At 40.9% G+C, this 25,349-nt stretch overlaps 2 protein-coding genes across 7 annotated transcripts in view; one reads left to right on the top strand and one right to left on the bottom strand.

The window, feature by feature from the left end:
• Positions 1-4,667: 4,667 nt before the first annotated feature.
• On the bottom strand, positions 4,668-8,874 carry NANP (N-acetylneuraminic acid phosphatase). Its single transcript, XM_055725948.1, has 2 exons — positions 8,684-8,874; positions 4,668-8,526 (listed from the first exon to the last, which is right to left on the bottom strand). The coding sequence occupies exons 1-2, from the start codon at positions 8,771-8,773 to the stop codon at positions 7,831-7,833; spliced, it is 786 nt and encodes a 261-aa protein (XP_055581923.1). The 5' UTR covers positions 8,774-8,874; the 3' UTR covers positions 4,668-7,830.
• Positions 8,875-9,008: 134 nt separating this feature from the next.
• Positions 9,009-25,349, top strand: part of EIF2AK2 (eukaryotic translation initiation factor 2 alpha kinase 2) — a 22,048-nt gene continuing 5,707 nt past the window's right edge. For 3 of the 6 annotated variants that reach the window (XM_055726155.1, XM_055726152.1, XM_055726156.1), the window contains exons 1-12: positions 11,927-12,070; positions 12,576-12,700; positions 14,918-15,062; positions 16,225-16,394; positions 17,207-17,333; positions 18,962-19,044; positions 19,997-20,087; positions 20,540-20,574; positions 20,742-20,876; positions 21,356-21,475; positions 23,161-23,268; positions 24,928-25,117. In XM_055726155.1, the coding sequence (XP_055582130.1) occupies positions 12,594-12,700; positions 14,918-15,062; positions 16,225-16,394; positions 17,207-17,333; positions 18,962-19,044; positions 19,997-20,087; positions 20,540-20,574; positions 20,742-20,876; positions 21,356-21,475; positions 23,161-23,268; positions 24,928-25,117 (1,311 nt within the window). In that variant the 5' untranslated portion in view covers positions 11,927-12,070; positions 12,576-12,593. Of the gene's footprint in view, positions 9,152-9,175; positions 9,191-10,094; positions 10,230-11,926; positions 12,071-12,215; positions 12,409-12,575; positions 12,701-14,917; positions 15,063-16,224; positions 16,395-17,206; positions 17,334-18,961; positions 19,045-19,996; positions 20,088-20,539; positions 20,575-20,741; positions 20,877-21,355; positions 21,476-23,160; positions 23,269-24,927; positions 25,118-25,349 lie in introns of those variants that run through there. The other 3 variants (XM_014279872.3, XM_055726153.1, XM_055726154.1) reach the window with 3 other exon arrangements.

The raw sequence follows: 25,349 nt of genomic DNA, 5'->3' as shown, positions 1-25,349 counted from the left end.
AAAAAAACAACTACAAACTGTGCTTGTATCTACATCTGACAAACCTCTAATGCCACCTGCTGAGGAAACACTGAAAATGAGAATGAAGTCTCCAGCAGACTACTAATTGCATTATTCTTGTTACTGATTTATTTTAAAATATATAAAAATACTGAAAGGATTTTAAAAAACTTAGATGAGCAACTGTGAGTATAATAAATTTTTAAATACCCAGATAGTAGTTTCTTTTTGGCCCTACTCCCGACACTAACTCCTTGTAATCAAGAAATGCTCCTATTATTCAACTTTAATTTTCTCTTTCTTCACTTCTAAATTAGCCACCCCAAAATTATCCTAAAATACATTTGCACCTTTTAATGTGGAATGGGAAGCTTATCAGCAGCGCTGTGACTCCTTAAGGACATTGCTTTAGCACTCAGCAATATAGAAAAAAAAGCTGTTTTCATAACCAAACCCTGTTATAGAGCAAGTGCATCCAATCCCAAATATAGCACTGGTCCTTGGTAATAAAAAATAGAAATAGAAAAACACTGAGGCCTATTTTTGAATATCCTTAAGGTGCTTTATGCCAGCATGAACCTGCTGATACCTGAACAGTTGTGCTGTGGCACTAAAATGGAGAATCCAGGCCAATTACAATTCTTCCTGGCAGCATATTATAAAATCATTATGTAGTATCCAGAAGCATCTTCTTTGCTCATCATTCACTGCTGACAGAACTTAAGCTGCAGAGCAGGCTATTAAGTCAACCTAAAAGCTGCCAAGTCCTGTAAAATGTCAGGAATGCAAATCCTAACGCAGAAACTATTAGAAGCCAAAGGGTTTTTTGCCTGCATTTTGTGTGCATCTGTTGCATGCTGCTCACCCTGCAAATATGCACAAATACTGCTGCTGTACAGAAAAAACAAATAGGAAGTGGTTGGGGTTGACAGAACATCGTTAAGCAGGGGGCACAGTATTCAAAATAAACCAAAAGAAATTGTCAACTAGGTAGATTTATCTCAAAGTAAAACATCTCTAAGGTAGAGGCTTATTTTCATTTTGAGATACAGCATAGGAATACAGTGTGAAACTATAATAATACAATATTAAGGTGAACCTCTGGCTGCAGCAGTAGCAGTTTTTAAATGCATATAACATTTGACAAAGTAACAGGATAAAGATAACAAATATATCAAAGTAGTTTAGACATCAACATATATATGTGTGTATATATATATACACACATATATATAAAAGTACCTTTTAAAATACTTTCAGATGAGAGGTGTGGAAGCAAAAAAGTATTTTTACCCAGTTACATTTACTGAAAGAAAAATAAACAAGCTGTTTGTGTCATTTATGCATTTTCTTCCTGAAAGGAAAAAAGGACTTGGAACATTCAGGACCCTTCTCATTTAAATGTCTGAAACAAAACACAATGGAAGGCATCAACGGTTTGGAAAACAAAGGCTGTCAGTCCATCCACTGCAGACTTCCTGATAAATCCTAACCCCAGTGAGATTTAACGGGCCACATTGGTCACAGCAAAGACCACCCAACCAGTAGCACAAATGCAAATGGTTAATCCTGACTTTATCCAACAGACAGACCTATAACACATTAGTGCTCTGATGAAAACAGCAGGGTAACTTTGAGGAAACTTGGCCTAATTCATGAAAAGAATAACAGAGAAGAATTTACCAAGATTCTTAATACTTGCATAGTAGAAGAACTAATAAAATACACATTTGAGTAGCTGATGTATTGTGACATCATGATTTCACTTTCTGTTGGACCTTTCCATTACACTGATCACTGCCTTGGGAAAATGGTCTTCCCACATCTGCCTGAATGCAGTACTATTGAGCAGACTCAGCAAAAACAAAAGTAAATAAAAATTGGCTTATCTGATGCTCACCAGGCTGGATTTTGACTGGAAAGCAAGGTAAATTGAAATGCTTTCCACTTCATCTTCATGATTTCCGGCTTCATTTCTGGAGAAACAGAGCCATAATTATTCTGACTTCCTAGAATCACTGAGAAGCAAAAAAAAAATTTCCTAAACTCTTGATCTAAAGCGTAGCTGTTAGATGACCACAGTCATACATACTCAGATACATCTCTACCTTACTGGCCCTGTATTTTACTGCATTTTTGCAATATTGATGGTAAAGCAAAATAAACTTTTCCAGGGAAAAATACAAAAAGAACTTAACATATATGCATTAAAACATTAAATACTTTACATAAAATGCATATTAAAATGTAGTTGAAGTTAATGTACATAGTTTCTTCCATGTTGCCTAATAATGTTATTTCCAAAATACATCGAAGTTGGATTTTCTCAGTGTGACAAAGTTGTTCTTGAATACAGTTGACAGAGAAATGATGACAGCCGGTGATAATGGACTGAACAGGCACAGGGAAACTGTTGAACTGATGAGTAGTGTTTTGTTTTCCTCACAACATTCACTTCTTAAGCCAACTAATCATGAACATTTATTTTGAAACCTGCAGAAAATTATCTCAGATTTGGTATTTTAACCGTGCCTTATAAACCTTGATATCTATAGGTGACCAACAGAGGATTTTGTCTGGAGTCTCCCCCCTTTCCCATTTTTCGTTTTTCTTTTTTAACAAATTAAGAAATTTGCCTAGTCTGTATGACGTGAATGGAACTTTCTTTGGAGGAAAGGCCATTCAAAACAAACACAGCCCAAACACATGCTTGCAGCATACGGCTGCGAAGCAGCTGGTACTAAATGTATGTACTGAACATGATCTTGCTGCAAAAGCTGGCTCTCTTGATTACCTTTTATTGTGGTCCTCTGCAAACTTCATCCCAAATGCTAGATATCGTTGTGATTCAGAAAGACAGGGAAATGCAACCACTGAACTAGATGATGGACATCAACTAGCTGAGGGAGGAGTCACTTGCAGGGGACCTTATAGAAATGAGCATACAAACCTTACTTCACCTTGTGCGGTTCTGCTGATGTAAATGGCAACATTTTCCTATGTTAAATTAGACCCTGTGCGAAGTTATCATCCAGTCTTTGGTTGGGTGTTGACTTTTCTAAAGGACTGAAATTTCATATATTAGCACCATGATTTATTGGGGGCTGTTCAGCAGAAGGCTCTCATGCAACCTTGGTTTTAATAGATGGAATAAAAGGTCAAAATATGCTATATGGAGGCAGGCAACGTGATTCTCTGTGTCTAGGTCCCTTGCAACATAGGCAGAAAGTTGCAGTTTTTGCTTTAGACACAGCTGACATCATCTCTGCATTGTTATGTCTCTTGTATGTGCACAGCGTGATCTAGAAAGCGAGTTATAATGGAGACAATCCCACTGCAAGGCTGATAGTAAAAGCTGCACAAAAGAACAGTATACTGCTACATACAGCAGAGATACATTGCGGTTCTGTTTGTTGTACTTCTCAAATGATTTCCAGGTGATGAGTTTTGTTAGGATAGAATTAAGATAGGATTTAAAATTTCATTTAAAGGCCTCAAGATTACCTGGGAGTAAACCCCTCCACATTTTAGAGATGAAGTTGAAAAAAGAAACGCTACATATGTGAACAGGAGAAATTGCTGTGATGGATCACACTACTTCTATTTATTTCAAAGCCCTATTACTGCTGTTGTCAAGTAACAGAAACTTCAGAAGAAAGGACAAATAGAACTGGTTCAGGTTAGCTGGGGGTGTTTCAGGAAATACGAAAACCTTTAGCTGTTAGCCCATCCAAACTTCTTACCTCTTTGCATTAACTCAGTATTCTAATGAAACGTACTTATCTCCTGTATAAGACATTTGGGTCACCTTATAAGAACTCTTAACTTTGTGCTGATTTTTTTTCAAATGGCCTTGTTTCTGAGGCTGTCACTGTCCAGGTAAATGCCTTACACATACAAAGCTTCCTCAACACAAACAGAGATGCTGTGCTGTGCAGATCTGTGATACTTCAGTCAGCTAGCTGGCACAGCCCAGCGCCCATCTTAGAGGCTGAGCCCCCCTTCACCCGCCCCCGCCTCCCTTTACATGCTCACCCTACCCTGCTCTAGAGTACCTTTAAGTTCCTTTTCATCTCTCTCCATCTATCTCAGCAGATCCAGAAGATGGACAATTTGTTCCATGACCCAATGGAAAACTATCAGGGGACAGACAGCTTGTGTTTCTGCGGCTGAGAGCGCCATGAGGTGAGCAACCTTCCACTCTCCCCTCTCCTGCATTACACAGAGGCCAGTGTAGCAATAGCTCAGATACGGCTTTGTGCATGCACAACCCGCTGAAATGGGTTCCCTGGACTTGAGATTACAAAATTTATTTTATCTGCTTTGCAGTCTGTTCTTATGCTGCTGCAGCAGCCAGTGCCACAAAGTCAGGACACATAGGTGTATCTGAGCTGGCATTTGGATTAGCAAGTCAGGTTCAACTAGCACTGAACTGCAGCTAGAAATTCAATACAGTCCGGCCAAGAAGCTTCATAAACACATAATTATGTTCCAGCCTCTGTTTGGAAGGATGGAAACTACACCCAGTCACCACATCTAAACGTGAGGTCACAGATTTTGAGGCCTAATTCTGTGCTATTTTAAAAAACCAACAGAACTCTTGCCCTTTATTGTAAACCTGGTCACAACTTAGTTATCCACAGTAATACAGAGCATTAAAAGAAATCTTTTATAAACAAAATATTTTATTAGACTAGTACATGGGTTATTTTAAATCAAGAACTAAAATACAACTGGTATTAAACTATTGTTTCAGTTCATTTCACTAAAATCAAAATTACTATAGATTAACCTCAGGAGGTAATATTTATCTGGGAAAAGAAAAGGGTTTTAAAAATATAGATGGAATTTCTTTTTCCTCTTTTTATTTAGGTGTTTTGGCAATACAATTGAAACTAGACAACAAAGCTAACAGAGCATAAGACTAAGCAAAATCAGAACTTAACTGGAACTCAATATAGACTGTTTTATTGATTTATTCCTGCTTCTGATGTAAAAATTATCCCATCACTACATTTATGTTTCCATTTTGTTAAATATAATTACTTTTCATTAGGCTTTCTGTAAGAGCTCCATCCAAGAAAAACATCTTCAGTATTTAGAAATACTCCGTATTCCTCATCCAGTTACTGGGTAATGGTTTCTAAGAAGAACCCTAGGTAGAGAAATCCCTTCTACTGTTTCTTGTTTTGTAGAAGCACCACACCACCACTGCCCTACCTGGACACTAGTAGTCACATCCAGCCTGGTACAGTACTCAGTAATGGAAAAAATATACTCGGGTGTGGCCTCTGCAGACCACACTATCACCTGAGTGTTCAGTTACAGTGGTTTTTAATAGATTCATAGTTGTAAGAAAACAGCTGGCCATGTGCAAATCAAAGAGCAGTCTCTTCTAAAACAAGAGACCCTTTGTATGATAAGCAGTCCCACTTCAGAATGACGCAGTGGCAAGAGAATACGAGCCTCAACTTACATTAAAAAATGGTAACCTGGCGCATATATATATATATATATTCTTCCAGCCCACAGACAGAATTGCAAATTATTACTATTTGTTATTTTAAATCTCAGCTGTATCAGAAACCTTATTCTGACCTAAGCTCTACTACCCTGATGCTGTGCAAACAACGCAGTTACACTGGTGGCTCCTTTGGGATGCTGTTGTAAGTGAAGTTGTTGCTTTGTTATCAGACAGTACGGTTAAAACAGATTACTTCAAATACATTATCTTTTCGGGGATTCACCTAAACTTTTGGGATACATTTCTACAGGCTTGATGATCTACTATTTTTTCTCAGCCCTTGGTTATAAGGTTGCTATTAGCAACACTCTGCTCATCAGCTAAACCAGTGACCATTTTCATGCTCTTCCAAATGCAAAATAAAATCTTCAGACTCTTACTTAAGTAACAAAGGTGTGTTAAGTGAGTCCCACTGGCTCATGTTACACGTGGCAACTTACTGTAGCAGTGTCACTGGATCATTTTTAGCATACGCCCCTTTCCTTAAAGCTCCAGCTGGGGCCTGCCTCTGCTCTCTTCATTGATCCCGATTGATCTCAAAGCTCTTGGCTAGATAACGTGAAGAACCTGGACTGCTGCACCATTTTTAAGGGACAGTTGGATGAAAGTGATTCAAATTTTAGCGCTTCCTCTCCCCCACCCACCCAATGTAGGAGCAACATATTCTGATGCAACCTAAACTCTTCGCCAAATAATTTAACCCAGATGAGTAATAGCCTCTTCCAAGGTGAGCATGTCATCCTATGCAAAACTTAACTACATTACTTTAAACTCATGTCAAGTTAAACAAAGGAACCTTTCTTGTATATAGGATTCCTCCTACACACTCGTTTCCTGGTAGGTTTCTGCACTTTTTGCTGATCTTTTATTGCTGCCCATGTGCCAGACACTCTTCTGCCAGCACTTCAATATCCCTGTTCTCAAAAGAACTGTCATGGATTTATTCTAAAATATAGTATTTGATTGCTTATATATGGTCAGACATTCAGCCCAATGTATATATAGCAAACAAGTTTTGAAAAACACAGGTTTTCCAACAAGTGTTTACATTTCCATTTAATATGTGAATACCTTCCCATTATATAGTAAGAATACGAAGTATGGAAAAAATAAATTATAAAAAGATAAAGATCTGGGAAAGGGAAATCTTTGGGTTTATAAAGTTGTCTCCTGCATCTAGTGGAAACAGCACATACACGTTATAAAGCTGTACACAGTACTGTAATACGTATAACATAATTTTCCTATTTCCTGGAAGAGAGTCATGAAAGCCATTTACAAACAACTAGCTCGTATTTTCTCCAGAATAAATAACATGAAATTCATGTAGACACTGGAGTAAGGAGGGATTGTATAGCAGTGCTGTTAAAACAGTCCAAAAAAGCACTGATTCGGCAGTTGAATCTGAAGAGTCACATACGTGAGCAAGGCCAAGAAGAGTTTCTCCAGAAAGTCTGGTTAAAATTCACTCATAAAATCAGACAGAACAATATTAACTTTTAAAGAGTCTGACAGTACAGTAAGACCAGTGAAAATATCTGTCTTATCAATTACATTCCAACAAAAATCAGAATCTGAGTTACAAGTATACTGCATATCTGCAATAAGCACCAAGATAATATAAAGTAAAAACTTTGCCGTTGAGTCCCTCTGATAAATGGTCCCCTACACGAATTTTTAATGTACATTTAAGTACTTCTGGCAAAAGGTACAGATTCCATAAAAGTCACTGCAAAGTCTGAAAAAAAATCTAAAACTTGAAAAAAGATCAAAGGTAGAGCATTTGCTAATGGTCTGATACATAATAAATGCTGGGTTTAGAGACATCAAAATTCACTCCAGTTCCTGAGATAAACTGCAGATCAATTACACAGATTTACCAGGTTGTACCGCACTCTCTTCCTCACCTTCTTTTACACACTGCAAACAAGGTTTGAACTGAAGGTTGTGTTAAACTTGTAAGTCAGCAAAGCATGTGAAAGATCAAAACATTCAAATTTCCTTTTCCACTATAAAAACAAGAGACTGGCCACTTAGGTCAGAGACAGATAGACTTTAGCCACAGTCTGTCAAAATAATTTCCAGACAGAGGCAGTCGTTTTAAATTAACTGCACTTGCATCTTTTCAATTAATCTAATTCATTGTTTCTACCCTGTTTTCACTGACAACTGTGCTCTTATTCATCCATCTGCTGTTTAAGAAAGCATACCGTGCACGAGTTCAAAATCCTAGGGTCAATTTTTTTAACAGAGTGTGAGTCACCTAACAACAGCTCAGCGCGTCTCTGGGTTGTATGCTGGAACCATCAAGGTGCTCCATTATTACTAGCCACGTGGTCAGTTTCTAACTTAGAATTAATGTTGTGCTCCATCTTCTGTAAAACTGCTGGAAGATCCAGAACAGAAGAAATAATATAATGAGGTACTGGGGAGATATCTACTGGGGCAGTCATCGCCTTGTTCAACCAGACAGTTGCTTTCAAGCCAGCATTGAGGCCTCCTTGAATATCTGTATCTAGAGAGTCACCAACCATAACACACTCGGCGGGCTGCACCCCCAGGAGATCACAGGAGTAATAAAATATGGATGGCGCCGGTTTCTCTTCTTTCTGCTCTCCTCCCACAACGATGGCATCGAAGTAAGGCTGGCAGGCGCAGGCCTCGATCTTCTCCCTCTGCGTCTGCTTGTCGCCGTTGGTGAGAAGCAGCAGGCGGACCCGCTTGCGCAGCTCGGTGAGCATGTCCCGCGTGTCCTCGGGCAGCGTGAGGTGCTGCAGGCGGGTGGTTTTCCACAAGAAATAGCACTCGGCGGCCAGGTTGCGGTTCGCCTCCCCGCCGACGGTCTCCTGGATCGCCTCCTCCCAGTGGGAGATCCGCAGGTCGGTGATACACATCTTGGCGGGATCGTGGCACTCCCTCAGCAGCTTGGCCTGCACCTTCTCGCAAATGGCGCGGGCCTCCCCCTCACCGCAGTGGTGCTTGGCCTGCAGGGCGCTTATCACCTTCAACACACAGGGCGCTCCCGTCAGCGCGCAGCGCCCACAGGGCCCGCCCGGCCGTCACCGGCCACCGCGCCAGCCGGGAAGGGGAGCGGGAGCCGCGGCCGCCGGACCGGGAGGGCCCGCGGCCGCAGGCCCCGTGAGGGAACGGGGGCAGTACCTCCTCGATGGCGCGCCGCCCGGCCGCCGCCGTGTCGATCAGCGTGTTGTCCAAGTCGAAGAACACCGCCTTGACGCCGTGCACCCCCATGGCACCGCCTCTCTCGCCAGAGCCGCCCCGCTGTAACGGCCGAGCCGCCGGGGCGGAGGGAGCGCCCCGACCGCCGCCGCCGCCGCCCCGCGCCGCCCCGCCCCCGGGCGAGGCCCCGCCCAGCGCCGGCGCTGGGCGGGGCCTCGCCCGGGGGCGGGGCGGCGCGGGGCGGCCCGTGAGGCGGCGGGCGGAGGCGGGAGGCGGGCGCCGCGGCCTCCTGCCGTAAAGCGCGGGTTGAAGTCGCACAGGGCCCTGCCCGGACCCGTGGGGGCTGCGGCGGGGGGTCACGGTTTCTCACCGCGAGGGGAACAGGAGCCGCGGCGGGCCCTGCGTGAAGACGAGGGCGGCGGAACGCGTTTTTTTGCGGGGAGGCCTTTGGTGGGTTTTTTTTTTTTTTTTTTTCCTTTCTCCGAATGGGTATGGTTTGCAAATACCTGTTGAAATGCAGCCAAGCAGCTACCCGGGGCCGTAGGTCTGGCAGATACAGAGAATATAAAATCTCAGCACATTTATTTTCCTTAGGTTTGGTCTAGAGCCATATCCCAGCACCAGGATGGCTTGTTTGTAGTACAAGTCAAAGCCAATGGCTCCACTGTCAATACTGCCACGTTGGGGGGGGTCAGGTAATACAACGGCAATTGGATATCTGATATTCCGAAGGCCAATATTTTCTAGGGTGAATGAATCTGAAAGGTGTGACAGAACCAGTTCTGCAGGCGTGCATGCCCGCTGCTGCATCAGAACACGTCACGTTCCTCAGGGCAAAGTTCAACGGCAGTTAAAAAGCATTTAACTTGATTGCTCAAGTAATATTCCTACTGTGCTTTGACATGTTTTGATAAACGCAGTATCTTTCTTTTTCGTTTTTAATCAGCCAGCAAGGAAATTCCATTGGTTTGATTTCTGTTTAATAACATTGATCAGACATTAATAGTTCAATGCCGTTCACAAAGCTGGAGGAAGCTTTGTATCTTGCCAGAGGAATGGGAAGTTCACTCCAGGCCTTTCGGTTCTGAAACCTGCACCTTTGATGGCAATCTACTTCATTGATGAAAGAAGGTCACACAAGGCCAGAAAAAAATCATGCCAAAGAACCTGGCGTAGGGCAAGTAAAACTGCAGAAGGCAGGCGTTTACGGAGAGGGGGGGACTCTGAGGAGCAACAGCCGTGGCTAAGGATCCTGTAGTTAAGGGCATTGGAGGAGTTCTAATAAAGTTGCTCTAGTTGACCTGTAATAAAATGTGCTGCTTCCATTTGATAAAATGGAAAAGGTGTTAGGCATGTGGATTTTATGTGCCTCTACTGAATTACTGTTTTTCAGAATTTAAACAGACAGAAGTGATTAAAAATAGCTGTTCCTAGGATTCTCTCCACTTAAGAGAAGATGGCATCTGTTTCAGACAGCCCTGTGTTCCAGTCAGTGAGCAGTGGATCCCATGTGTACCTTTTGGAAAAGGTACGTTTACATAACAGTAGTCTTTGTGCTTTCTTTGACAGTTGGTCAGAGAGGTCGTAATCGGAAAGTAAATGTCCTAAAAGATTTTATAAGATACGTATCTTTACTAGAATCTTTCGGATACAGAATTGAAGCAGAGATCTGAGTGGATTGACTAACAACATTCCATTCTGATAAATGCAGATAATCTAGGCTGGAACGAAAAAAACACTTAAGTTACATTTTTTTCTTTTTTACTTTTCTAGATTCACTATGTATGTGATCTCTAAGAGTAGAAGATTGCCTTTGTAAAACCAGCTCTTACCAATTTAGGAGTGTGATGAATCACCATGTTAAAAAATATGTTGTTTTGAGGGTTTTTTTTCTGAATTTACATTAGTGGTACAGCTTTATTTGGAATGACTAGTGCTTACTGATCACCTCCTTAAAGAATTCACACAGATGTAGAACTGAAAGGGTAGAGAAGGTGTTTAAGGGCTGAAGAAAAACTCAGATTAAAATGGGATGCAATAAAATAATACCAACCAAAAGGACAGCAACAATGGGATGCAATAAAATAATACCAACCAAAAGGACAGCAACAGAGTTGAAAATTCAAGATGTATAGCAGGAAATGCTTTTCATTATGTGCCCTAACTATGGTTTGGAATTAATTTCTTTGGGAAGCTGCTGAAGTTAAAACTGTCACAGTATTGCAGGGTAGTGGGATACTGGTACGAACACCAAGAACATTTGGAGCTCTAGTTATTCTGTCACACTTCATAGGGGATATGAGTGCTGACCAGCTAGCTAGAGAGGGAAAAGGGCTACTAAAAACAATATTTGGATGTATTTGGGAAAAGCTGGGTGCATCACTCCTCTGTGCTGTCCCTATGGATGAGCTGTAGCATGTGGTTTCTGTAGCTGCCCTGTGTAATTTGTAACAAAAAGGTAAGGGCTAGTCAGGGACGTGTGCTGGTGGGCTAATGCTGTGAGTGTGGGACACATCTCTGAGAACCAACGTGTGTGCCCTGCTGCCCTCTGCACCTCGCACCCTGGGGTGTTTCAGGCCCCTCACTGCAGGGGGGACGCTGAGGGGCTGGAGCGTGTCCAGAGCCGGGCAGGGGCTGGGGACGGGGCTGGAGCACCAGGCTCACGGGGGGCGGCTGAGGGACCTGGGGGGGGTTGGCCTGGAGAGGGGGCGGCTCAGGGGGGACCTTATCGCTCTCTGCAGCTCCTGGCAGGGGCTGTGGGCAGGGGGGTCGGTCCCTTCTCCCAGGTGATGGGGGACAGGACAGGAGGGAACGGCCTCAAGCTGCCCCAGGGGAGGTTTGGATGGGATGGTAGGAAAAAGTTCTTCCCTGAAAGGGTGGTCAGGCGCTGGAATGGGCTGCACGGGGAGGTGGTGGAGTCACCATCCCTGGGGGTGTTCAGAACACACTGGATGCGGCGCTCAGTGGTTCGGTAGCGGCTTGGCAGCCCTGGGTCAGCGGTTAGTCCCGATGGTCTTTAAGGCCTTTTCCACCTAACGATCCCCGGATCGTAAGCTGACACCGTGGCAGCCCCGCGGCACCGGGCCGGGCCCGCTCCCTGCGGGGGCCGCCATGGCCGCAGGACCGCTCCTCGGCGGTGGCCGCCGCCCCACGCCCGCGTCCCGCTTCCCGCCCATTCCCGCTTCCCGCCCATTCCCGCTTCCCGCCCACTCCCGCGTCCCGCCCTTTCGGTTTCGCTTCCAGCCGGCGCGGACGGTGCTGCGAGAAGCGAAACCGGGGCGGTGCCTGCGAGCCGCCCGTACCGCCGTGCCGTGCCGTGCCGTGCCGTGCCGGCTGCTGGGGGTCCTGGGGCGCTGCCGCGGCTCGCAGGTAACGGCGGGGGGGCCGTGCGGGCCCGGCGGGGCGGGCAGCCCAGGCCGACCCGCGCTGCGGCCGGGCTCGACTGCGGTGCGCGCTGCTCGGCCCGGCGGGCGGCGCCGCGGGGAGCGGTGCGCTGCGGCCGGGAGCGGTGTGTGCCCGCCGGGAGCGGTGCGCCCTGAAGGAACCGAGTCCATTGCGTCTCGTTCCGTCTGGAGAAGCGTTACCGTGTTTGCGTGTTTGTTACTTCACAGGTTTTCGGTGAATGGTTCAGCCTTTTCTGCCAAGAAATCTGCTAAGCAATTTTCTAGTTACCAAATTCTCTCTTTCCAGAACTGTTGTTCCAAGCAGTAAGTCTTCAAAAACAGTTGCAGGTTAAGCACTTGAATTAGAAATCAGAATTAATTTTGCATGGCACAGTTTTCTATGTCGTTTCACAGCAGCGGTCTGCCAGTGCTGGGGCTGCCGCTGTGCTGCACCTGGAGGCCCAGACATGTCTCTGAATTTTGCTTTGCAGATCTGAGACTGTGTCGAAATGGAACGGCGGGAGCCCATGGAGAGGCTCAACCATTACTGTCAAAAGCGGAAACTTATACTGTCTTGTGTCGATGTCAGGATGGACGGCCAGGATCATGATCCTCTGTAAGTTCACTCTGCGCGTCAATAAACATCGGGACTCTTCCCGCAGTGGGTGAGCTGAGTACAGCGTACGGCAAAAGTCAGTCTGCTGAAAGCATGGATGTGTCAGGAGAGCTGGTTGAAACTATAAATTGAGTGGTAGGTGGGTGAGGAGGGTGTCATGCGGTGGACTTTGAGGAGAGAATTTATTTCAGAATTGATGGCCCTTTTTCAGAAAGCAACAGTGATGTACCTGGTACTGTATGCAACTATCAGTATGTTACGCATCTGCCACGCAACCTCTCAGGAAGTTGCAGCAATTATTTCAGTTTATGGTCTATGCTAGCTTAAGTGCTTTGATTTTCTTCTAGTTTTACAGAGCATGGAAATTATTTGTGACTTATGTTGTTAATTTTTAACCATAAAGGTTGGGTGTATATTAATTGATTTGGTACCAATATGTTTTATGTATAGTTAATTTTTGAACATCTGTTACAAGAAAAGGGTCTTTTGCTTAAGCTGTTTTGTTTTTACTTTAGAGGCAATTACAGGTAATGGAATATGTTTTATTTTGTACACAAATATGGTGTTTTGCCATTTTTTTCCCCGTGTCAGAGATTATAGGTACTCAAGACCTGTGATGTTTCCTTGTATGATTTTTTTAAAAATTTTTGCTAGTTTACATGAAGACAAGCCTTATGCTAATAATTAGTATGTTTCTTTTAATGTCTTCCATCTTGCCAGCCAGCACTGTCTGTGCAGACTTATTCTCAGACCTGACTATAGTCCCAGAATAAATTAATAAGTATTATCTGTTACCTTATTTTTTTCCCCATGTGGCTCATGTAATATGAAAAGGTAACGCTTATTGCAGTAACGGCCACAGCTGTGGTCACACAGCTAGATCTTCATGCTTCAAAAGTGACAGCATGGTACTAGCAGTATTTATGCACATTTCAAATTTACTCATTTATCCCATTTATTGCACTTTTAAATTTTTTTTTCTTTTTTCTGTGTGATATGCTACATTCAGAAATATAATTCAACCCATTCTTTTGTATCTGTAAGCAATGGGAGGTGTGACCGATACCTAGGAAAATCCTGGATAACTTGAGCTGTTCCCAGGAGTACGCTGTACAGTCTCTGGCTACAGCGATGAATGCTGTAAACCTTCGGCGCCCTTGTGGCGCTCTTTCCCAGTACTCCACCTGCTGATGGGATGCATTGGCAACTCCTGGTCCTGAGCTCACTCCCTAACTCTTCTGTGCTGTGTCCCATATCATAAGTGGTCCCTCCAGTAGTTGTCCGAGGCATGATGCAGAGATACCTCCTGTCATCTCCTCCTGTCCTATCCTGGTTTTGGTGCTGTAGCTGCTTGCACTTCAATGTCTGGCTGGGTTAGTGCTGAACGCGATGTAAAAAGGTTGAGAGAGCACTTTCTTGGGCTGGGAACACTGTGGACAACCAGGCCAGTCCTGCCTAAACCTGTCAAGTCTGGGAAGTGCTTATTAACTTGGGGTCTGTGGTGGGTAAGCGTGACTGTATGTTTGGGACCAAGTCATGTAACACTCATTCAGATAATCCTCAACTCAGATAATTAACTCATGGGTCATTGAGACTTAGACTGCAGATTTTCTCAGCATGCTTGAATAAAATGATGAATTTAGGATGGAATGTCACAGTTGAATGTGTGTAGTATTCAGGGCTTAGATATGGGTTGGCTAACAAACCCTTTCCCAAAGAACAATCTTTCTTTCATGTTTTGTTTTGGTTTTTGTACACTATTTCCTGTGGGTAGAGTGTGTGGCACTGTGGTGTGCCTTGTCCTACTGTTTATCTCCTTAAGATCCCTTGTTAAGGCTTTCTTATGCAGTGACTTCAAGCATTATTCTGCGTCTCCATTGTTTTCCACGCAAATGTTTAACTGAAGGGGCATCGTGAGTGAAGCTGGAATAATCAAAAAAGCGAATTCCTGACATCATTCCATTATTTAAGACAAATAAATACTGTTAGAACTAGTAAAGTACATGACTGGAATGGAAACATTTAAAAACTATTTTTACTAACAAATTACAGTAATTGGGAATTAGATGTAATAAAACCACATGAATACTTAAAATATCTCCACAGTTAACTTACAGTGCTTTGTAGATAATAAAATGAAAGTTGAATCTGAGAAGGTTATTAAGTATATATAGGACAAAACGTAACAACGTTACAGAAAAGTTTCTTTCATTGCAGGTTCACGGTTTCGATTAAATTAAATGATGATGTATATGGTACAGGCTCTGGTAAAACCAAGAAGGAAGCGAAAGCAGCAGCAGCAAAAATAACCTGGGAAATGGTTGAGAAAAAAATGCTTGAGGAAAAAATGCTTGAGAAACAGGTGAATAAACTGTAGAATTGTTTGGTGGGGTTTTTTTTTTTTGTTTGTTTGTTTTGGTTGAGTGGCTTTTTTGCTAATAAAGGTTGAGGGTGAGTCTCTAAAAGTAGCCAATAAAATAGTTTAATTTGGAAGAGTTTCTGATTATTTAACTTGTCTTTATTTTGGCTTATTCATGCTTTTCTACTTCTTACCGAACTATTTTCCTTATTGTTCTACTACAGTATTGGTATGTAATATCAAGAGTATCCTCCTCAGCTCTTATAGGAAGGATGAGGAAATTTGCCTTTGATAAGGTGCCTTGGTATATCCATAGTGAACAGTGCTTTTTTTTCATGTAGACAACTGTTCAGTAATTTGATGTCTTCAAAACATTTGCAGAGTGTTGTTCAGTGTGTCTGTTGCCACTCTGCTCATTAAATTGCTTACTTTCACGTGATCTGATTGATCTTCATTTTCTTGTCATTGTAGTCTCTATGGTATAGGTGATTTCATTTAGGTTTGAATTTTGCTGCTCTGTTTTCTGCCACGTGTTTTGTGGTATCTATTCTTAATTTTTCTTTTTGATGCTGAATGCTTCTTAGCACCTTTTGAGTGAAATCTTTCCTTCCCTGTTTCCATATGCTTTTTATTGTGTCATCATCGTTACTTTAACACAATTGCTGCATGTTTGCTAATATGTTATTAATGCTGCCTAATGATGAGATAGCTGAGAAGTCTTGCTTCCCCTCTTGTACACCCATAGGAGCGTTTGCAGCCCTTGCTAATGGTAGAGTCAGCAGCATCGTGCTGCCATCCTTTTTCTTGGCTGTGGTCAGGCTGTGAGAAAGTTCAGAAGGCAGCATTTGCTTTTTTTTGATGACACATTTCACAGCTCATTTCCCGTCTTTTCCTAAAAGAGGTGGGAGGATACATGGTGATATGTTGTTAAGATATTGGTACAATACTTGAAAAACTGGATTTACATTTCTTTGGAAATTCAAAATGTAGTAATTCTGGGTTGAGATGTCTGTCCTTTGCCACAAGGAACTCTGTTAATGCAAACTTGGGGGTTCTTAAAGATATTTTGAAAAGCTGACAAACCTTGCAGCTATGTTAGATCTTGTCTATGGTTTATATTTATTTATTTATTAAGCTTAAGTTACCTATGTTGTTTGTTTTGTAGCTAGAGAGTCCTTCAAGTGTGCAAGCTGCAGAATCAATGACAAATCAAGTGACCTTATCATCCGCACCAAACGTCGACTATGTTAGCCTACTAAATGTGTATTCACAAAGAACATTGCAAATAGTTGATTATCCTAACAAAAGCCGTACTGGAAATGCCCATACTCCCATGTAAGAAGTACTTTGTCTTTGTACTTGCTTTTAATACTCCTTTGTGTTTACTAACACTACAGTTAGTTACCCTGAGTAGTGTTAGGTGAATCTTTAGAAATGCAGTGAAGGTTTGGAGGTAGTCTGGAGAGAATCCAGTGGAGGGCCATTGAGGTGGTTATGGAGTTGGTGGGTACAGCATAGGAGGAGAGGCTAAGAGGGCTGAGTTTGTTTAGCTGGGAGAAGAGATGGATGGAGTGATGATAAAATGGTAGTTACGGTTTGACAAACTGTCAGTTAGCTCAGTTGCAGCTCTGGCCCCTTTGTGGACCTCTCTGCATGTATTTTGGAGACTCCTAGGAACCAAGCGCCAAGGAGAGCCTGTTTGTGTCTCCTGTATGTATCGCAGCCAGTGAGTTGTAGAAATGTTCCAGTTGAGAGCTGAGGGATGATAAAGAATAGCTAGGTATTTTAACTCTCCTGACAGTATCTGCTGGAAAACTGCTCCTCTCTTCTCCTGCAAAACCAGCTCTTTTAAAACCTAGACTGCAGCTAATTTGTGATTGTGGGTGCATATGATATAATGGCTTTAAGGAGTTCAACCTTAGAAAAGGGCTAAATATTCACTCTCTGAAAATTGATTGTCTTGAAGGCATGTCAAACTACTTATCTACCACTATTAATTTGATAAAAATGTATATTGGAAATACTGTCCTGAAAATGTGTATTTCAGATTTCTATTCTGTAATGTCAGTTGACTGAAGTGTTTAAAATCATTAAATTATGACTTGTCATTTGTGATGTAAGACTTTACTCCTTGTTGTATTTTACAGATTTTTCTGTAGCTGTACAGTTAGTGGTTTTGTGTATGGAAGTGGCACTGGAACTTCTCTAGCTGCTGCAAAACAAGCTGCTGCAAAGCAAGCGATTGAGGAGCTCGATAAGCAAGGCATTCATATAGTATGTGCTATATTTAGCCTTAAGACATAAGTTTAATTCTTGTATCTTCAATCTTTGAATAGGTTTCTTCATTGTATTTAAAACACATTCCATGGATTCCACTTAAGAGGGAAAGAATCCATATTTTGGTGGGTTGGTTGGGCTACAGGATTCTGTTGGTAAAATTTTTGTGGTTTTATATTTAAGTACAGGATTTAAAAAAATATCATAGTTGATATTTCTGTGTATTTCAGAATATGGACCGATACGTTGTCATTCAAGGATGCGCATATATTAAAAATTACTGAATCCTGAATACTCTTAATATACTGATTGTGTCCCACATGAAGTGTTGTTGAGCTGACTGGCTACGAACATATATCTCTTGCTGCCTTCTGTTGGATCAAAAATTTGTTGTGAAATGTGAGAAAGGCAAAAGCAGGAGTGAGAATCAACAGGACTTGCCTTCTGTAGTCTTCCAAGGCAGAGTCTAGCAAAGCAATTGCTAACACCATCCTCTGGAGAGCAAAGCTGTAATCTTCATGTTGGCAGTTTTATTTCCATATGTGTAAAAAAGCTATCACAATTCTAACAGAGATCCAAACCCACTTCTGAAATGCATAGAACAGTACATATGAACTAACTTAATTAAGTATAGTTTAAAGGGAAGAAGGACATTATGGGGGAGGAAAGAAATCTTCTTTTTTTTAAGTACTTTTTTCATTATTTGGCTGTTTAGTGCTGCTTTTATTGTTGTTTTTAAGTTAACTGTGTAATTAATGGCCTGTTATAGCTCTAGGATCCTTCCTTACTATCTTCCTGTGTTAAGAGCTTTTGGGTATTTGCATTTTCATTACAGTCTGAAACTTACTACCTGAAGCAGGACCTCTGGGGCAATTCTAAATTTGGGGTGGGTTGTTTTGGTTGGGTTTTAATTTTTATTAATTCGCAGTGATGCCTGAGTAAAAAACCAAAATGTAACAAGCAAAAAGTAGTAAAGGCCCAGTACTCCTGAACAAAACAAAAAAGTTTTTGTTTGGCTGTCACTGAAACAAACTCTTAAGTTTTATTCACTTTGTGTCAGGTTATGGTTTGTAACAATTGTAGGTGTTGCTTTTAATGTTACATTTATGCTCTTATGAAATGGGGGGGGGGGGGGGGAGAACCTCTACTGCGTGTTTAGGATTAATTTTTTTAGATGACCCTGATTTAGTAATCCAGGTTTTGCAGTTTTCACACTGAAGACACTGAATGTCTTTTTGTACAGACTCAGATTTTCAGTTCTGCCAATTACATATACCAAAGCCTACATATATCTTGTTTTCCACATAGGCAAATGCATATGCAGTAAACAATGAAAACATTTGCCTGTAATTGTTACTCATCTTGATTTTTAATAGATCCCAGACTCAACTTTGCAAATGTGTCTACGTAGTCTCAGTATGGGTGGGAAAATGCTCACTGTGACAGGGCCCTGTGTTTCACTCCTCTATCTGCAAGGTTTTGAATGTTCAGTGTGGTTAACAACTTCCACTTAGAGACCCTGTCATCTTCCCTCCCCCCTCTTTGGATGGCATCTTTTGCAGGAGGGATTTATTTTTTTTACGTGATTTTTTTTAACAATTCTTGTTGTTGTTTTTTTTTTCCAGAGAGGATTTGAAAAAACTAATAACAATTCTACATTTACTGAACATAGTAATTCCCCTCAAGTGCCAACTCAGTCTGGCTTGAGGTAAGTTGGGTTCACTGGTAATGTGATCACAAAATGTATTTACGAATCTTAGAGGGTCATGTGATCTAGCTCTAATTAAAATCTGTCATAGTTTATTTATTCCAGTATAAAGCCATTTAATTTGAGCTTATATTTTTTAGATTTCAGAGCAACATTTGCTTTACTTGTGCAATTTAATTTGAGCCCTTATGGGTTAGCTTATAATAATTTTAGAACTTTCTGATATATTTATATTTTGCCATGAGTAGTTCTTTCAGAAGCATTTTTACTGCGATGTCAACAGAATAACCTACCTCATTCAGCAGCATTATTTCATGCCATTTTTAACACTTGTTTTCCTATTGTGACACTCGTGTAAACTCAGTATAATTAAATTTCTGTACATTCCTCTGTTCCACATTCTGCTTGTTTCTTCTACTTTTTTTTCCCCCCCTTTTTTTTTTTCCCCTCTTTCATTCTCCATAAATAGTCACTTCCACCGAAGGGAAGATTTTCTTAGTGGAAGAAAAAAAAAACATGCATATAAATTTTCATTTGTGGTTTAGGAACTCTAGGTCAAGCCTTTTGAAGCCAGCAGTTAATTTGACTGTAGTGCCACTACCACTTCTTTTGTATTCTTTGTGCGACTGTAAAGTAAGCTGGTACATACAACGCTAGAGGTGGCTGCACTGCCTTAAAATAAACATCTGTATTTAACCTATTTAATTAAATGATATAGTAGAATAAGTATCATATAGATATCTAGATATTGTGATATCATAGAAATAGAGGAGTGTATTACAAAATTTACTGTTTTATTAGCTTTCCAGCATAAAGTTTTGTAGTTTAAATCAGTCACAATTGTTAGTGGTTTTTCACGGTTTGCTTTTGAAAGCTATGTATTTTTTCTTATGGCAATAATTTTGTTTATGATTGTGTTACTTTCACCTAAAACTAGTCTATTATTTTTTAGTAACAGCAGTATTTGCTTTGAAGACTCATCTGCAAAGTTGGTAGGAAAAATGAAAAACATGGCAGTATGTGAAAACCCTTCACGTTCTCAGGTATAGTATCAATTTGTTCCTTTACCCACTAATCACTAGAAAACATGTGTGTTTTTCCTAAGAATATTCAGTACTTTCTTACTGTTAACTTATTAATAAATGAGTTAATTAATAAATGAGTTAAAATACTCATTTATTTCTGTACTGTGGACCCACCTGATGTACTGTTGACCAGGGGGGCAGTACTGCCAAGGAAAGGCAGCAGATGAAGATCCTGTTTTTCTGTGGGAAGAATGATGATGTCATACATAGCATATGTGAAAAATCTTAAGCTAAGATATGGTTTCATTCTTATTACATTGGTTATGTAAGCTATGAACGCATTTATAGATGATTCCTAGATACGTTCTCAGACACGTTTTAAACAAATGTGTTTAAACTTTAAACACGTTTTAAAGTATAGTGAAAATATCCAGAATGTCTTAATTAGGTTTTCTCTGTTTTTCATGTAGAGACACGCACAAAGTTCTGCCCTGAAACCCAAAAGGTATGTGTTTATTTCTGGGTTGCTGTCTCCCATAAACTGTATTGCAAACCATTTCAGTGTTTCTGTATCTAGCAAAGAAATGCTGCTACTGGGAGGTACATTTCTTTTCTTTTGTCACGTATTAGAAAAACTGCTCATTATAAGTTTCGCTTTTATCCTTGTTAAAGAAAATTGGCAGCTAATTTTGATAATGCAAGAAACAAGGAAGAGGAGGAAAAGATGTCAGATTCAGATGAAAGTGTGCCAGACTTGGACACAAATACCAGTGAGAAGAATGGAAGTCCATACACTGTCAATAAAAGGTAAGGAGGGATTTTTTTTTTAATAAGATCTTTACGGCAATTACAATATGCAGTGGTCTAGATTTGTTTTCTTATTTACAATAAAATGTAGGAAAGTACTGCTGTTAAAATAACTTCCAAAGAAAATTGGTATTTGAGATACTAGTTTTTCTTTTTCTGGAAATTTCAAATATAGTATAGCAACTGACATGCAATGGTATTTAATGTTTACAACTGAAAGTCATTTGTGTGAAGGTGTGAGATGGCGCTACATGCTTTCAAGGCTGTGTTTCCCTTGGTTTTCTAATCTTCCAGACTATGATTTGGGTGGTATAGGTGCTGGGTGATTCCTGCAGAATGATATTTTAGCAGATGTATTAGAACTGTCAATATCATTCATATATCTTGTAAATTTAGTGTTAAGTATACTGAAGTCATATATCTTGTAAATTTAGTGTTAAGTATACTGAAGTTTTATGATTTTTTTTTTTTTTTTTAAGACTTCTTGAGACCTTTACAAATATAGAATGTATTGGTGAAGGCGGTTTTGGGAATGTTTTCAAAGCAACAGCAAAGCTTGATGAGAGAACCTATGCAGTCAAACGAGTTCACTTCACAAAGTAAGTACTGTATGTTTACTTCTGGTTCCTATTTTAGGACAACCTTTGTCAAGATTTCAGTACTTTGTTTTGTCTCTAATAATACTAGGAGCATTTAAGCAGTTTTCACTATTAATTGTCCCTTCTTTCTGGTGAACTGTTTTCTTTGTTTCCAAATGAAGCTGAAAATGGCATGCAACTTTGTTAATTTTTGCATGCACTGGAATAATTTTAAATGCAGCTGTAAAAAAGTAGATTTGTTTAAGTGAGTTCTACTTTTCCTGAACACGCTAATGCTCTAGTTATTCATATTGCAAAATGTGTCTGAAGAAAACTTGGCAATAATAAAAAATCGGAAGCAGTACTATTACTTTTGACAGGTTAATTGACAGTGGAAATTTACATATCAGTAATGCATAATTAGACTATAATTAGGGAAAATAGAGAAAAATGAAAGTAATACATTTTGTGGTTTGTAATTGGAGAAAGCTTTATATATCACCCATGGGTTAGGGCTCTAGATGGTAGGGCGATCCAAGAGAGCTGGCTAATATTCAAGCATCGCTTCTTCCAAGCTCAAGACTGGTGCATCCCTGTGAGCAGGAAATCAAGGAAAGGGGGCAGGAGATGTGCATGGATGAGCAGGGAGCTTCTGGGAAAACTCAAATGGAACGTTTTACAGAATGCGGTAAAAAGGGACAGGCTACTTGAGGAATATAGGTACTTTGTCAGAACGTGCAGGGATGTGACGAGGAAGGCTAAGGTCCATTTGGAATTAAACCTGGTGAGGGATGTCAAGGACAACAAGAAGGACTTCTTCAAGTACACCAGCAGGAAAAGGATGACTGGGGAAAATGTGGGCCCACTGCTGAATGAGGGTGGTGCCCTAGTGACAAAGGACACAGGGAAGGCAAAGTTACTGAATGCCACCTTTGCTTCAGTCTTCACTGCCAAGGCTGGCCCTCACGTATCCTAGACCCTGGAGGCAAGAGGGGAGGTCTGGAGAAAGGAAGATTTCCCTTTGGATGAGGAGAATCAGGTTGAAGATCATTTAGGCAAACTTAACATGAACAAATCCACGGGCCCCAATGGGAGGCACCCCTGGGTGCTGAGGCAGCTGGCAGATGTTATTGCCGAGCCACTCTCCATCATCTTTGAAAGGTCATGGAGAACAGAAGAGGTGCCTGAGGACTGGAGGAAAGACAATGTCACTCCAGTCTTGAAAAAGGGCAAGAAGGAGGACCCAGGAAACCACAGGCTCGTCAGCCTCACCTCCATCCCTGGAAAGGTGATGGAATGTCGGATGACATCCTGGAGGTCATCTCTAAGCATGTGGAGGAAAAGAGGGTTATCAGGAGCAGTCAACACGGATTCATCAAGGGGAAATGATGCCTGACCAACCTTAATATAATTATGTATTGCAACTATCTGGGTTTTTTTGGCTTTTTTTGAGCGGGGCTTTCATTTAAAATATGGCTGAAATATTTTTGCACTTACAGTAATTGAGCACATAGATGAAAGAAACCCTACAGAATTTGTAACTCAGTTTTGAACTTGTGTGAAGGAGAATATTATATTCTTTTTCTAAATTAATATAAACTGTGTGATATTGCTACCTGATACCATGACTTTTATTTAATTTAGTATTACATTTTTATAGGAAAATGCCATTTGTTTTGTGTTTTCTTCCCCCCGCCCCCAAACAGGAATGTAAAGCGTGAAGTAAAAGAACTTGCAAGACTTGACCACGAGAACATAGTACGGTATTATTGTAGCTGGAAAGGGTTTGACCATGTAACTTATCCAGACTCAAGGTAACTACAAGATAGTAGTTTGCACTCAAACATGTTTGCCATAATTAACTTTGTATTGTAAAAAGAAAGGCTGATGATTGGTTATAAGTCATTATACAAATATAAATGCACATACTTACATATTTAATGTTAAGAAAAAAGGCACAGTACTTCTCAGCAGCAGGTCATATATAATTAAGTATATTTATATCTTTTCCTTGATGAATAAGGTACACTATGTAATTTTATCTTCTCTCTCTCAATGTACAGAACTTGCTGAATCTATACAGGAGTGTAAGAACATAGAACTCAGAATTTGGGCTAGAATTAGCAGCAGAAATGAAAAAATCATCTGGCAGCTGACTGCCACATTTGTGACTGGAAGTTTCCTTTTTATCCTTTTATTTAATAAGTACTGGTGAGCCAGTAGCTCTCAAATTTAACTGTCTTTAGTTAGCATTTTAACCATGATGCCTGAAACAGTTTTGGTTGTTGATAACAGAAATACAAAATAGAATGCTTTTTAATTTAGAGGTAGTCTTTCAACACTAAGGCTTTTAGATTATTAACTTTTCAAAGCTTCTGTGGTAAGCTTTTTTCACTAACTGTAAACTCATACCCTTCAAATGGGTTGCCACACTTACACAGAGCCATAAAATATTAATGGATTCAAAATTATGATTGGCATGGTTTCTGTCCAGTGTGCTCAGTAAATGAGGAATAAAATGGGGTAAAAAAGTCTCATGTCAAAACCCAACCATTAATATGTTGGAGTCTCAATATCACTTATGCACTTTATATTGTACGGTTATTGGGTAAAAGACAGAAAAAAAAGTCCTCAAAGCTGAGGTCCCAGCCTGGAATTCCGTTTAGTGCCCTGACCTCAAGGCTGCAGAGTGCTGAGCCACTTGGTGCATTTTCAGTGGCTTTATTCCAGGGCACTCAGATTGTACAGCACAAGTAGGAAAAAGGGATGCCGCCTCCTCTTCATGTTGTCCTTCCGCTCCGCTAGACCATCTCTAGCCTCAGCCCGTCCTATGGGCTGATGGTGAGGGAACTCTTCTGGAAAGTGTGAGGCTGTCAGGTGGGTGAATATATTTAATCCAAATTTCCAGCTGCCAGAGGGGTTTCTCTAAGTCACAGACTGATGTCAAAGATGGTCACTGCACTACCTTCTTGAAGGGACAGTTTGAAAGAACGTGACCGCTCTGGGTCCGAGAGGGAGCCTAATGCTGTGCTTGTTCAGTGGAGTAGAGAATACCTGCCAGGGACTTGCAGCAGTTCCTAGAGGGCGAGATGGGAGCCAAGAACGGTGCTATTTCTTCCTGTATAGGACATAACTTTAGCTGTGAAGGGAGTGGAATTTGGGCACTTAGGAAACTTTCAATGTGATCAAGGAAACAAACAAAACATTAGGAATATTCCAGGGGTATGTAGCAACTGAGCAGGGATTCTTTGGTTTGCAGTTTAATTTATTTATATCAAGTACAAATTGGTCTAGGATCTTTTTTCAAAATCAAGGGACTTGCAGACTTTTTTTGGTGGAACTCCAAAATTAATAATAATTAATTAACAGAAAGTTTGGGTTTTTTTTAAAGAAGAGGAATTTGAGAATCATGTGTGGCTTGTGAGGAATTGTATCTTGCCATTTTCAGTGTGGTATGTGGTTTTGTTTTGCAGGCAGAAGTCAGATGAAGTTCTCTGTCTTTTCATTCAAATGGAATTCTGTGAACAAGGGACACTGGACAACTGGATTGAAAAGAATAGACAAGACCGAAAGTATCATGAGATGGCACAAAACAAATTTTTACAAATACTGGAAGGAGTGAAATATATTCATTCTGAAGGGTTAATTCATCGAGACCTCAAGGTGAGTAGGATAGGTAATAAAAAAAATTAGATAAGTAGTACTTATGGATATTTCAAAAAATGTAAAATCATTCTAGTCTTTGTTTAGTCTATTATGTACCCTAGTAGCATGCCTTTTCTGATATTGCTAGTGATTAATTATTTTTCAGCAACTGGCTGAACTTCCAACTTTAGGATAAAAGTTGGAAGGTAAACTGGAGGATCTCAGAATGCAGTAGTACAAAAAATCAGTA

The sequence above is a fragment of the Falco cherrug genome, chromosome 13, assembly GCF_023634085.1.
Source record: "Falco cherrug isolate bFalChe1 chromosome 13, bFalChe1.pri, whole genome shotgun sequence".
In the NCBI taxonomy this organism is placed as follows: Eukaryota; Metazoa; Chordata; class Aves; order Falconiformes; family Falconidae; genus Falco; species Falco cherrug.
The sequence above is the reverse complement of the archived record's forward strand: the minus strand, read 5'-3'. Positions and strand labels throughout refer to the sequence as shown.